Below are 15,316 nucleotides of genomic sequence, written 5' to 3' on the forward strand. Positions count from 1 at the left end.
TAGGCCTCCAGATCTTTGCTCCTCAGTGACAATGGGTCTGTCTGGCCAATAATTCCAGCGTGAAGTGGAAAATAACCTTGCAGAATATCTTGCAGAGCGAAGCTGCCTCCCATCAGGGCCACACACAGAACTGCTTTGGGCTCCAAGCGAGGGGTCATCAGCCACAGCAACCAGGGATGGGCAGCGCCAGGGGGAGGCTCTGTGAGCCACCCAAAATGTGTTTTGGATGATAGCGTGCACCAGAGCAGTTCAACACTGCGATGCTTCAATGCTTCAAGTCCTCTTGTTTTTAAAAACATTTCACATATTTAAAATCTCACCTTCTTGGCTAAGAAGAGGAACTTGCTATGTGTAAGAGGCAGCAGCAGCACACTGAAGCGCTGGGCAATTTAGTCGTCTCTGCTAGGGTGCGTGCACTTCCAAGCTGCCATCGGGGCTTTCTTCTGTCCCTCAGAGTTGTGCCTGCATATTTGTAATTACAGCAATGTGTGAACAGCTGTTATATTTTTGTCTGCAAAAGCCATGGTAATTGCACTTAAGCACCGCTGCATCTTCTGCCTGTGAGCCTTGGGTTGACATTTTTTTCAATTGAGTCCCAAAGGGCACATTTTGTATATTAGTATTTAGTGCCAGTCTATAATTAGAAGATCATTTTTTCCAGAGCTAATGAAAAGATGCCCTAGCAACCTCTGGATCTGATCCCAAATCCATTAATACAGTTCAAGCGATTCCATTTTATTTTATGTGGGACAGACCAAGAAGTTTGAAGAAAGACGCTGCCAAGTATTTCCAACCAGGAATATGCTGGAACTTGGTGAAAAAGGATGGACGAATTCATCCTGTATTTGTCCCTGTTACATCCAACTTGGAGAGAAACTGGGAAAATCAAATGAGTAATGCTTCCTGAACTATGATGGTGTATTGATGGAAATGTGGCTAAAAATTACCTCCCATGGAAAAATTAAGAAAAATATATTTCTATCACCGTAATGAAGACTTGAGCTGTTGCTATTAGTCATTAGTGCCAGTTTATAGAGCCAGAGATGGTAAGCGTAGGGATACAGAGAGCCGCCACTGCAATGCTTTCCTGCACGCCAGCCATCGCGGGTGGATTTCTACCGCGGTGCCCTGCTGTGCCGAGCTGCAGCGGCTATTTGCCACCAACCATTTGGCTCCATTTCAGTATCTCCACCCAGTATCTCCAAACCTAGATTTCACGCAAAAAAATGAATGGCTCCCCGCACTTCCACACCCAGTCGTCGCCCTGGTGCCCAGAAGTAAACTTGATTTAGCACATGAGAGCAGAGATTAATGGCAAGGAGGGGTCCTACAACAGCCCAACCACACCATACTCTGCTTGGCATCGGTGCAACGCCCGCTCTGTGCGCACCTTTCTGTTTGGATAATGTTCCTCAAAAGCAACTAGAGGCTATTAAAATGCAGCGAAAAAGCACCAAACAGCTGCCATGATGAAGGTAGGCTGCATTTCCAAATGGGGCTCATGGGCTGGGGCATATCCATGCACTGAAGAGCTTCACAAACATCTGGAGAAATGCCAAGAGAACATCCCTTTGTTGAAAACCCCAGTTTTCACAGCAAAACAGCACAAATTGAACATTTTCACTGACCAACCTCTCTCTCTGGGATGAGCGCTTAGCGAGCAGAGCCTGACAGAGCAGGTGGCTCTGGTGGCTGCGTCTGATTAAGCCCATCCCAGTGCCCTGCTTTGACTGCGGGTTTCCCGTCGGGTCCAGCAGAGCCCACGTCTGCTCTCCACAGGCAGAGCCCTGAAAACAGAGTACGAGCCGTGAGAATACCACCTACCCCGTACCAGGAACGCCTGCCCTAGGGCACAGCATCTTCAGCCATGGTCCAGTCATCAGCTTTTTGGATTTATTAGCAAGGGAAATCTTGCTCACAAACTATAAAGTCAACAAAGAAATACAGTATAAACACAATGAAGAAGTACAATGAAAAGCAAGTGTACTTTACATAAGAAAGTCTGAAAAGGTCACCGGAATGTTTGTGAGAAGGATACGAGTATTTTTTTAACTTTGAACAATGAAACCAAAAGGTGGACAAAGAAGCCACTGTGTTACCACCGCAGGGAGTGAATAAAAATTGCCACAGACTATAAATTAATTCTAAATTGATTGTGCTCTAATGAAACCCTCTACAATGCAGATACAGATTCACGCACCTCAGCGTCATCAGCAGCACGGGGCTGTTCATGAACCTTTTCCTGGAACTTCTTTTAGAAGCTGAGATCTCAGACTACCATTCCTCTCCCGCTCCCCCTGGACAGCCTCTACACAAGACAGATAAAAGGGGAACCTCCCGTCCGCGGCCACACAGCACAGGAGATTTCAAAGACAAAGATCAATGCCTGATCTTCTGATTTTTGGCACTAATCTTATCGTTCAGGGTTATTTCCTACTGGAGAATTCCCAAGGGCATACCTTATTTATTTACAGAAAGACAGGAATTAACAACAGCTCATGACATTTTTATTTTAATGAAATTTAAAAAGGCAGTTATTAGTTATACATACACACAACCGATTCTGTACTGGTTAGTCATAAATATAGAACATTCAGAAGTACAAAATACACTTTATCCACAGCACAATTTCACATCAATACGAAGAGTTTAAACAGATAAGTAACCAGGTGCCTAACCATGACAGAAGCCCATTTTTGGAGTTGTTTTATTTTTCTTGTTTTCTTTTTCTTCTTTTTTTTTTTTTTTTTTTAAAGACCATTAATCTACACAATGTAAGCAGTGCCCACGGCCATCGGTTCCACGAAATGCACTCTGGTTTAGAGTAGGAGAAGACTGACCTTTTAAAGACAATTAGATGCCATCACTTTTTCTTTGCTTCGTTAATAGAAACAAAACCAAGCCCACGTTCTCCTCTTCTCACAGCTAACAACTGTGAAAAATGGGACTCTGGCAAAAATCACCTGAAGCCAAACTTGAGCACTGCCAGGAAAAGTGAAAATATCTGAACTAGAAATTAGTCCATTCGATACCTTGCAAACAAAGAGCAACAGCAGTATGACACTGATAAGGCATTAATGACAAAATGGCTGTATTATTCTCGAAAAAAGAGTACACCTATGTATAAAAATATATGTCATAGCAATTGGGTAAATCCAACACTATTTAACACTGTGCCAAAAGTAATTAAGAGTTAAAAAGGCAGTACTGCAAGAAGTATTTACAGTTTCATACTGTACTTCAAAAGAAAAAAAAGGCAACAAAGCTACAAATGGAACTATCTTGTTAAAGCATCACCGTAGGTACTGCCAGTAGCACGCGTAACAAGCAATGGGATGGAGTCCCTCTTGTTGAACAGGATTGCCTGTCTGAACAAATGAATGTAAATATTTTAGTATCTAAAATCTTCTCAGTCTACATGCCCGCTCATTGAAATAACTCACCCAGATCATTACTATTTGCAGTTTCTTGCTCCATCAGTTTAAAATCCAAAAGATTCAGTTTCAAGAAACACTGTGTTTGCAACACAGCTTGATCAGAAATCGCAGATTTATTTCCAGCTTAAAAAGCACGAAAAGAAACGAGAAATGCACCACCTGTGAAATTCTGGAAACAGGCAGCTGAAGTGCCAGCAAAGCTACACCAATGGCACGTAATAAAAACGCTAGCATTCCAAATGCACTTCATAACTTCAGCTATAGGATAAGTTAAGTTGCTTTAGTTACCAAACACGTGACAAAAAGATACAGCACAGCCAACGCTACACAGCTTTTTTTGGCCACAAGACCGGGGACGAGGCTGTTTTGGAGGAGCAAGCCACTGACACGCTGGCAGCACAGGGTGAGGGCAGCACAGGATGCCCAGCAGCGGTAGCCAACGCTGAACTTGCTCGTTTGCTCGGTCAGAAGCACAAAGTTGCCAAACTTTAAGCTCATTAAGCGCTCCCCTCCTCGCTGGCTTGGGAACGGCAACCCAACGCCTCCCACTTGGGCATGGGAAAGCACTGCAGAGATGGGATGGCCACGAACAGGAGGGGAGGTAAGGACGGGTGGAAATGCCAAGAAGAAAGCGTGGGCTCAGGATGGCAGAGCAGAAACGAGGGACGACAACAGCTCATGGGGAAAACCCAAACCTGGCACTATCCGGACTGCCCCTTAACGGAGTAGCCACCCCCTTTCCCAACCAGAAAGGCAGGAGTGGTCTACAAGGTGAAAAGCAGTCCATGCTCTGATGCCTCAGGCATATTTGCTTCAAAAAAAGAACACTGTATTTAAAAAACAACAATAAAAAAGAGAGATGTGCTTGAAATTCTGCTAACAGTGCAATTCTAACTGCACAACCAAATTCTGTACACAAGAAGCCTTCTACAGTAGTATAAAATCCATGACACACTGAGGAAATTATCATTGCTGATGTTAGGAGAAAGAAAAGAGCTTTAAAAACTTATTTTTAGATTGAATTCAGGAACAAAAGTAAATTATAAATATACTTGGAGCAGTTTGTTGGGTAAAATAAAACAGAGGAACAGCATTTTTTTCAATTAATTTTTCACTTTACAGAGCAATACTATTTAAAAATTTTAGAAGAACTGACATTTATCATGTCCAGCATCTTCTGTGCAGAGATCTAAACTGCTCATCTGCTGCTCTCTCCCTCGTGATCAGCCCCTTCTAAACGCACGCCCCGCTGTACAGACATCACCACCTCGCTCCAGCCAGTGCAGCATTTAGGCACCTTTCACAGAACAGCAATGAATTTCATTCTGGGACAGCAGAGCTTTGCCTATCAAAGTCAAGGAGCAGTCATTCTTCGGAGCAGCATGAGTAGAAAGGGGGAAAAGGCTCCAAGAAAATAAACATCCATGTATTTAAAAGAATAGTGCGTAAGCGCATGGCTTGCTCACCTAAGAAGGTATTTTCCTGATCTCTGGAAGAGAAGAGAGAAGAGTTTTTTTGCTTGTTCTCAGTGTGATTTTGTTGAGGCAAGTACAGACCAGAAGATCTGAGGCCTCTCCAGTACTCTAACTAGAGTAATTTCCTAAAAAATTAGTAAATTTCCTAAAAAAAGAGCCCCTAGCCCCACCTGCACATAGGGTAAGAGATTGGTCCCAGATTTAGCAAAACAGTAGGAAGGACTCTTGCTGGATATTGAAAACTACATGCTGTTCTCGGAGAAGTCCAGGAAAGCAAGGTCAGACGGGAACATCACCATATGGTTAACTTAAAGCCACGTCCCTGGGTCGCATTCACTGCAGCCCAGCCACCTGCACTGCTTGTCAGCATGGAACCTACGTGGCCAGAGCAGGCTGCAGGGCAGGGGCCTGCCTGCTTTTCAGGATGTCATCCTGACAAGATGGACTGCAGTGATATGCACGGTGCCCCCCGCCAGAGACGCCCCAGAATTCAAGAGGAGCTACAGGAAAGCAGACTTTAGTGCTGCGAGGTCTAAGAAGTGCTGCAGACATCAACATCTCCTAGGTGGGGACTATGCCCTGAGGTTGCTGTTTCAAGGTCCGTGATGGCCCCTGAATATGCAAAGGCTGAGGGAAGCTGCCCCCTTCCTCCTCTGCAAAGGCTGGCTACCGACCTCAAAGGTTATGAACAACCCGCACGTGGGAACTCTGGGCTCCTTCTCCTTTGTGAGCGATTCCTTCTCCTCCCACCCCATAAGACATGATCTGGATAAAAACGCTGACCTTACAACCCAACTTCTGTAAGTTGTCATGCATATGAAATACTGAATAAAAAACTTTCTACCACATTTCTGATGAAGACATATGGTAGGTGACTCGCCCAAGAGAAAGGCGATTAACTTACCTCTGCAGAAAAGCATATAGTGTTCAGAATAGTCAAGAGTCCTCAACATACTTGGTAAGCTGAAAATCCCATATTTAACAGAATAGGGTTAACAGGGTTTAACAGAAGTGATTGCTTGGGAATCCAAGCAAAAATTCAAGTTATCACTGTGTACGCAGTGGACAATAGTCCAATTGATACCTACCACCAACTCACTCTAAAAAAATTATACACTACAAAACCATCTCACTGCTTGCAGCAAATGAGCTTGAACGATTTCCTAGTAAGAGGCCACCACCTTGCACTGTTAAAATGTGAGGTTTCACAGTATAAAAAAGTACTTCACAGAAAGGAAATGCAGCTGATATAGAAAATGCCATCTTGATGTGTTTACAGTCATTTTTTACAAGGCAGTATTTTTGGGAAAGCAAGAACAATAGAAATTAAAGCAGCCAGTGAGAAATGTATAGCATTATAGGCCTCAATTCAGTGCAAAACCAGACTAATAGCTTATGTAAGTAAATGTTTGTTCTGAATAGAGAACCACCTGAATTAAAAGCAAGAAGACCTATGTGAAGTGATGGAGACTCCCACGATATCTAAATCCTCCACATATATCATCAACCTTTTCAGTACACTGCAGAATGGACCCTTTGTAAAGGCAAAAGAAACCAGTACTGGAAATCACTTCATACAGCACAAGATATACATAAAGTACCAAAATGTACACACATTCAAGTTTAAGTTAGAAAAGGCGGAGCTGAATCTTCTGGTGAGAGAGGCCTACATTATGTTGCTTAATCTCACATTTAAAGTGACCTAAAACCTACAAGAATCAAAGAAAACAGAACATTGTGTCTGTTTCCAGAAACTTAAGCTTAAAGCAAGGCATCGAAATTGAGCGGTAGGCACTGTAACAAGACATTACCTTACCATTTCTCTGTTAGTCTTTGTTACTTCATTATCTATTTAAAAATTACCATTCAAAGGAAATATTAGGTATCATTCACATTCAAATATTTAAGACTCAGAGATTTTTTTTTTTAAAATCAAGTTTTTCATCTCTGAGGTAGATGACAATAAAATAAAAAACAAAATGGAGCTATCAATGAACATTAACAAGTGCTGGAGCTCCTCTGTCAGCACTAACGCACCCCAAGGAGGAGAGAGCAAGCCCTACACCACTATCTGAAACATGAGAGATGTGTTTTCTGGTTTAGTAGCTTCTACAGAAACGCAACACAGAAAAAGCAGAGCCAAAATTACACTGAAATGGCCTTGGAGAAGAACTTCCATTTCTGCTTCACAAGCTACTCAGAAAATGGTGGAAACATGCCCAGGTCAGCAAAATCTTCAATGTTGTAATTGCCAGTACCCTGCGTCGGATCCCCCGGCATTGGCAGCATGTCCTGCACGATAAGGGAAAATAAAAGTGAAGTGACACTTGCTAACACGTTATCCAGACACAAACTGTTTCCTGTTCATCTTTTCAGCGTAAAACCAGAGAAGGCCAAAGGTTAGAGAAATAAGGTGACCACCAGACCTGTGCAGGGGGCTGGGCTGAGGTTTATGTGCTACTTCTGTTTTGGCTGGAGCATTTCTGAATGGGATGTGGGACCTCAGCAGGGCAGAAGATTTGGATTGTTCCTCTAAATAAGGCACATTTGAGCTGCCCCATAGTCCCAAAACAGCTCCCCTTGGAATGGAGAGAAGCAAACTCTCTGGTTTCACTATAAGGGAAGTGTTCAACATCTGAAACACTCCTGCACCCTACAGAAAGGAGCTCCTGCTGCACAAGCATGGGTTTGAGGAGGGTCTCACCTCCTCACCAGCACTCTGCAAGTGAACGTACTACTGCTCTTCATCCTCTGAGGAACACTGAAGACTGGACATCCACCCCAGCTAACAAGATGCCCAAGCAGCCTTCATGCATGTACAAAGGCAGAGGAAATAGGAACTTCTCAGGAGAAATGGGATTTCATGGTAATTGCTCCCACGTGTCTTGAGCCAAGTGAGGTCCCCGCAGGGAGCTTCAAAAAATACTCAACCTTTCCTCTCAGCTGGAGACCGAAGCCACAGGGAAAAGATATCCCTTGCTGAGAAAACCAGAGTTTACGCTTGCTTTTCCTGTCAGTCCTTACAATAATAAGGTCTTGCAAAGCCAAGTTTTGCCAGGGATGGCTCATTATCCTTACAGTAAAACAAAACTTAAAGAACAAATAAGAAAGCTCACAGGATCTGCCCTGTGAAGAAATAACTACCGAGAGCTGCTGTGTACTGAGAAGTTACCCCAAAATAAAGACAGACCAAAATCCATCTGAGGTCTCTGTGGCATCCCTGTTGATGGTGGTGAAAGGCTGTGAACACAACTGGCAGTTTCCCAGCTGCCAGGGTCAGCCTTCATTTTCTGACCAAAATGTGCACTTATTTTATGTTTCCCCACATTCCTCCCCATCCGAGGGGAAGTTGTAGCTGCCCCCACCTATTTAAATTTCCATCTCCAAAGGCATTCATGCTGCTGGGGCCTCTGCAGCAAGCTCTCCTCAGGTACAGACCTGGCAGGGTAGCTCCCCTCTTGAGTCTGCCTCTCTCCTTTATATCCAGCTAACCCAGGGCTGGCTTCAGTCACAAACAATCCAAGCAACTTCTCTGAGGCCTCTGAAATGAGCTCATCCAAGTTTCTCATCACATCCAGCTATTATCCTAATGCCCTCCAAATGCACAGCCACCTCCAAGAGCTCTGCAGGTGAGCCCCTTGGCCCTCCTTCCCACTAATTTCATAAGACATTTGCTGGGACACAGCACTTGCCTGAGTCACGAGCAAGATGCTGCTCGGAGTCCTGTGTCTCTGGGCCATCGAACCACGCTGCCGTCTGCTCCACTGGAATTACCCTGAATATGCTTTTGGGTTCAAGTACGTGCAAAGCAATTAAACTTTGCGAACAGAGAGAGACTGAACAGATTAATCTTGCCTGGGCCATGGGGTAAGAGCATGCAGACAGGTAATTATTCCAGATGTAGTGATGTTATTTGTTCCTGCAGCAATGGTTTGTTCACACAGGAATATTTTCAGGCTAATATCTTTTCTGCCGTGTTCCTGCGAGCAACTAAGCACCGTCTTGCAGGTGACTTTACTTTCTAAAAGATAATGAGGCGCCCCACTTCTAAACCTTGCTTGGGGCTTGAACTGTCTTTTCTGCATTTATTGTTTTGTTGCAAACTGTCTTCTTGATCTAATTTAAAAACAAGTTATGCAAGGGCAGAGACCTTATTAGTTAACTTAAAAGTCCTAGTCCATCTTTAGTGAAGGCCCAAAATTATACTTAATATTACAAAATTAGTAGCTGAAGAGGATTGTTTACTAATATCTGACGGGGTTTAACCTTAAAAAATTATTGGCCGCTATCTTCTATGCAGTATCAGACTCCTTTCCTGCTTGAAATATCAAAAAGAATTACACTGATGTTTAATTGGACTTGACTGGGATTTCAGAGGCCAGCACCAGGGTAAGACAAACACTCTATTTGGGACTATTTCATGACTTCCCTGCAAAGCACTTAAGCCCTAAGTCCAGGGTGCAAAGAGAAGGGAAACCAGCGTTTTACATCAGCAAAGATGCTGTTCTTCAGCAGAAAACAAAACCATCTCAGCTGTAGCTAACGCCAGCTAATAGCAGTGCAAACCTCGTGTAGCACACCGCAAGAGGTAATTGCTCCAAGCCCTGCTAGCATGTTGGTCATGGAGGGCCACAGTTCTTCAACTCAGTGGCGAGAGGTTGGCAGGGGGACTTTGGGGTCACTGAAGTCTCCTCACCTGGAACACCTCGGTCTGACTGGGCTGCGGGTGCGAATGCTGGTCACCACTCTGCTGGTTGTGATGTTGGCTCTGCCACTGGGACCAGACTTCAGAAGGTCTCCCCTGGAATTGGCCGCTGCTCTGGCCACCTTCAGCTGGAGGAGGGGAAAAAGGGCAGAAGTCAGAGAGCAGCTCCTTCAAAATGCCTGTCTGCTTTTGAGGCTTCATCCATCAATGCCTCTGTTTGCAAATGAGTCTTAGAAAAAAGACCCTGAGTGACACCCAGCCCCTGCAGGGTGGAAGCCAAAGGGAGTTTCAGCCCTGGCTGCAGGGTGGGGGCCAACCCGAGAGCAAAGCTCACTGCCGCGGCTGCACAGGCATGGCAGGTGAATTGCTCACAGCAAAACACCCACTGACACCACAAGCCAGGCACTGGAAGGCAATATTCAAGCATCCCCCCACTGCTTTTTAATCACTAATAAGGAATATTTGCCATTTCACTTAAAAACCAGACTGCATCACCTGAATGCTCTTTCTCTTTAAAAGACTAATTCTCGCAGAGCAGTGGGTGCACAGTTACCTACTCATCTAAGCAGCATGTAACCAGATGTAAGATTTTGTAAGCAGATGCAAAAAGAATATGATCAACAGACAACAGCCTTGCCTTATTAAATTCAGACATTGCTGTATTAAATGCAGAATGTTGTTTGCTGGACTGTCTTGTCCTCCAATATTACAGCTGCAAAATGATTTATTTAACATGCAGCTTATAGCAAACTATTATCCTGTTCGTATGGTGATGGTTTCTTAAAAGTCTGAGGCCATTTAAATTTCACAGAGAGTAACGAGAACAGAAAGGTTTTATGGTAAATACACTTTAAATTATGATTTCAGGGAGATTAATTTCCTCTAAATAGTCTACCAGAAAAAAACATGCCACACACATTCATTGGGTCACCTATTATGCATACACTTTTCGTGAGTACAGTCGCAGGTCACACTTATGCTGGACTCATTTTACCCTGTATTTCTACAGATTGGCCCCAAACATTTAACATTTTTGGATAATTTTCCTTCAATTATTTACAATATCTCCTCCTATCTTCTAAGAATTAACATTTTAGAAAGCTTACCACCAGGCTTATGCATTTCCTCCAAACATTTCCTCCTCTTTTTTTTCTTCTTTTCTATATAACTACTCTTACTATTTTTGCCTATTTTCCCCTCACTGCAGAGAACCAAGCTGGGTAGATCTGGTTCTCCCAGTTTATCAGTGCTCTCTGCCAAGGGTGCCAAATTTCCTGTGCCAAACTTCCACACGTGTGCTATGTCAGGTCTCTGATAATCAGACTCGATCACGTCAAGTCAGCCGCTACTCATAGTCATGGCTTCAGACAATACAGAAACATGTACTTAATCTAATCCTTTTGGCTACCAGCTAAACCATGCAAAACAGATAAAGCGAACATTTTACAGGAAAGTAAAGAGGCTGTAGTGATGTATTTCTATCACATCTGAAGTAGATAATTACAGCTCTTCCCTTACTGACATTACCACAACCAATAATTCAGCTGACTCAGAAACCCTGCAGCCCTTTTTATGGGCCACAACAAAATTCATCTAAGTTAGCATTTAAAAGAAAGCTGTGAGGGTTTTTTCTTTTCTCAGAACAATACATTGAAATTAACTCAGTGAGGCAAATGATGCTTCTTTTCAGCAAAACGCTTACTGCCAGCCAGAGGTTCAAGACTTTCGTCTCTGTGAAGGCTGTGTTATTAATAGTATCCAAACTGATGTAGGTCAGGAAATGTTTCTCATTAGGTGAAAGGGTTCTTGCCAAGTAGCTTAGGCCTGAAATACAAGGCTGTCTCATAAACAAATGTACAAAGCCTGGTGGAAATGGAAATGGAGGCATGAATAAGCTCTGTGGGAAGAGCTCTGTTTCAATGCGCTTTTTCTAGGCGACGCAGCGCGGGTCTGCACGCGGTGAGCCTAATCTGCAACAGGGCTGCACCCGTTTTATTCTCAAGGGACAAGAGAAAAATGACACGCATTAGCACACAGCTACCTGTGCTTTTTGGAACTGCACATTATTATCAGCCAGTAACATTTTTCAGGGACTCCATGTGTGTTTATCACTGAAAGATTCATAATATATTTTACTGTGGAATATTATTCTGCTGGTGAAGTGCAGAAAACTTACCAAGGGGTCACCCACTGAGTCATGGTCTGAAAGCCACTAAATTAGCATGTAATAGGAAAAGAAAACCATTTCAAAGCATGGCACCTACTCTGACTAGGTTAGTAGCAGTGTGGGTACAAAAAAAAAAAATCCTGTCACCAGCCAAACTCCAACATGCCATCTCTGGGCAAGAAGACACCACCACGTGGTCTGAGAAGTTGAAAAATGAAAAGCATGTAAATTTGTGCCGTTTAAGTGTTCTCCTGAGAAGTAAAAAGAAATTGAACCAGCTGACCACAGTTTGGGAGGACGTGTACTAGTGAATCTTTTGTGACACCATTTACTGGAAAAAAAAAAGGTTCCCTCATACCAAAAATGCCACAATATTCCAAAGTGGGTTGGATGTGGAGGAGATACAGCATGGAGGGAACAGGTCAGCTCTGTCCACTGGGCTCAACAGGAGAAATCAAAACCCTTTCAACCACCTGGGCTTCCCGACTGAGCCACCAAAAGAACAGGCTGGAGGATTTTTAATGAAGTTAATGCTGGAGAGTTTAATTTTTATGTGCATTTCTGTGTTATGTCATTTAAAACTTACCGAACCCTGCACTTCGGTTTGCTAAGCTAGAGTAGGCATTCCCGCTTGGAGAAGAGGTGGCTGGGCTGGAAAGGGGGCTGTATGATGATGGATCAGCTGGGTAGGTGTGACTTGTTCCAATCCCAAAGGGAGATGACTGAGCCTTGCCAGACTGAGATGGAATTTGCTGAGGAATAAAGGGTAAAAGAAAGAATGAGTTTTATTGTTGAAGAACAGCACAGCAGACTCACATTTTAACAATGTAAAGCAAAGACTAAATAAACCCTGCAGATGTGAACAGGCATGTTATTCCTGTCTCAGCCACATTTCAGTTCTGTCAAAGCCAACTTACCGCTGCAGAAGGAACACAACAAACTATAAACCAACACTTACAGCTCCCCTGCTGATTAACTTACATGTACTGAGTATCAGAGCTATTTGGAAAGACATGATTTCCTTCACCTCTATTACAAGGATTAATCTCAAACTGAACAGGTATAAAGAATTCACCTTTATTTGCCAGGTGTTTTGATTTTGCAGTGCCACAGTAAAATCATGGTTATCTGAATGTCTTGTAAAATATATGCAATTCTCAGATGACCAGAGTCTCCAGTGCTTGAGAGTAAATGGTCAAAGAAGTTTCAAAGCTAATGAGCTGCTTTCTCTGCCTGCCTAAGAAGTACAGGCCGCAGTTATGTTGCCTTGTAAAAGGCTCGGGAATGTGAATCACCAGCCCTGGGATGAGGGGAGAAACAGTCTAACTTTGCTTTAACTGGGCAGCTGAGTTAATTAAAGGGTATTAAAACCCAACTTGCTGTCATTTTCATCTACATAATGGCTTTGTCATAGGATCTCCAAGAATGTTACACAAATGATTAAACACGGCAGACTGCTTTGAGACATGTACAACCTGTACATTGAGACTATGGGATGTGAAGTGTCTCATCCAAAGTCATGTGCTACAGCAATGTATAATGCTACAGACAGAATCTGCTTATAAACCATTTCCTGCGTTACGAACAAATCCAGCAATCCCAAGAATAACTCACTGCCTAACCAATTCCACAACTAGAAATTAAAGGTGATTACATCTCTGGATACGTCTAATGAAGTGCACGGTTATTGGCAATCAATGCACTCAAGCGAAGCTATCCTCCCCTGGAAGACAGGGACAGGGAGCAGAATGAAGCCCCCATAATCCAAGGGGAAATGGTTAGCGACTTGCTATACCACTTAGACACATAAAAATCTATGGGGCTGGATGGGATCCACCCAAGGGCACCAAGGGAACTTGTGGAAGTGCTCAACAAGCCGCTTTCCATCATTTATCAGCAGTCCTGGCTAACTGGGGAAGTCCCAGTTGACTGGAAGTTAGCAGATGTGATGCCCATCTACAAGAAGAGCCAGAAGGAGGATCCAGGGAACTACAGGCCTGTCAGCCTGACCTTGGTGCCAGGGAAACTTATGGAGCAGATTATCTTGAGTACCATCACGCAGCACATACAGAACAACCAGGTGATCAGGCCCAGCCAGCATGGGTTTATGAAACGCAGGTCCTGCCTGACTAACCTGATCTCCTTCTATGACAAGGTGACCCACCTAGTGAATGGGGGAAAGGTTGTGGATGTTGTCTACCTGGACTGTAGTAAAGCCTTTGACACCATTTCCCACAGCATTCTCCTGGAGAAGCCGGCTGCTCATGGCTTGGACAGGCGTACTCTTTGCTAGGTAAAAAAAATATCTGGATGGCCAGACCCAAAGAGTCAAGGTGAATGGAGTTAAATCCAGTTGGTAGCCAGTCACAAGTGGCGTTCCCCAGGGCTCAGTATTGGGACCAGGTCTGTTTAATATCTTTATCAATGCTCCGGACAAGGGGATCAAGGGCATCCTCGGTAAGTTTGCAGACAACACCAGGTTTGGTGGGAGTGTTGATCTGCTTGAGGGTAGGAAGGCTTTACAGAGGGATCTGGACAGGCTGGATCGATGGGCTGAGGCCAACTGTATGAGGTTCAACAAGGCTCAGTGCTGGGTCCTGCGCTTGGATCACACCAACCCCATGCAACACTACAGGCTTGGGGAAGAATGGCTGGAGGGCTGCCTGGCAAAAAAGGACCTGGGGGTGTCAGCTGACAGCCGGCTGAATGTGAGCCAGCAGTGTGCCCAGGTGGCCAAGAAGGCCAACAGCATCCTGGCTTGTATAAGAAATAGTGTGGCCAGCAGGACCAGGGAAGTGATCGTGCCCCTGTACTATGCACTGGTGAGGCCACACCTTGAATACTGTGTTCAGTTTTGGGCCCCTCACTACAAGAAGGACCCTGAGATGCTGGAGCATGTCCAGAGAAGGGCAATGAAGCTGGTGAGGGGTCTTGAGCACAAGTCTCATGAGAAGTGGCTGAGGGAACTGGGGTTGTTCAGCCTGGAAAAAAGGAGGCTGAGGGAGACCTTATCGCTCCATACAACTGCCTGAAAGAAGGTTGTAGCGAGGTGGGGGTCAGTCTCTTCTCCCAAGGAACAAGGGATAGGATGAGAGGAGGGGAGGTTTAGATTGGATATCAGGAAAAATTTCTTCACCAAAAGGGTTGTCAAGCATTGGAACAGGCTGTCCAGGGAAGTGGTTGAGTCACCATCCCTGGAGGTATTTAAAAGACGGGTAGATGTGGTACTTAGTGGTGCACTTGGCAGTGCTACGCTAACGGTTGGACTCAATGATCTTAAAGGTCTTTTCCAACCTAAATGATTCTATGATTCTGTGATTCTTGGACAAATGTAGGGAAGCTGGGGGAGGAAAACAGATCCCAACAGGCATATAACATGATAAAGATGCTATTAAATCTTCAGCTCAGTTCCAAGCTAAAAAATTGTACATTTCTAAAGGTTCCCACAATGACAGTGAGAGCGTGACATGTCACTTCTGCAAGGCTTAACTCTGCTTTACTTTACTATGGATGAAAGAATCCAATTTCCCTA

At 44.1% G+C, this 15,316-nt stretch overlaps 1 protein-coding gene across 1 annotated transcript in view; it reads right to left on the reverse strand.

Annotated features, from left to right (window-relative positions):
* Window positions 1-7,105: 7,105 nt before the first annotated feature.
* The window catches only part of ARNT2 (aryl hydrocarbon receptor nuclear translocator 2), a 77,831-nt gene continuing 69,620 nt past the window's right edge, over window positions 7,106-15,316 (reverse strand). Inside the window, exons 16-18 of the mRNA XM_009644054.2 lie at window positions 12,371-12,536; window positions 9,609-9,745; window positions 7,106-7,204 (exon numbers count right to left, since the gene is read on the reverse strand). Of these exons, the coding sequence (XP_009642349.1) occupies window positions 7,106-7,204; window positions 9,609-9,745; window positions 12,371-12,536 (402 nt within the window). The remainder of the gene's footprint in view (window positions 7,205-9,608; window positions 9,746-12,370; window positions 12,537-15,316) is intronic.

The sequence above is a fragment of the Egretta garzetta genome, unplaced genomic scaffold (assembly GCF_000687185.1).
Source record: "Egretta garzetta isolate BGI_Z169 unplaced genomic scaffold, ASM68718v1 scaffold287, whole genome shotgun sequence".
Lineage (NCBI taxonomy): Eukaryota > Metazoa > Chordata > Aves > Pelecaniformes > Ardeidae > Egretta > Egretta garzetta.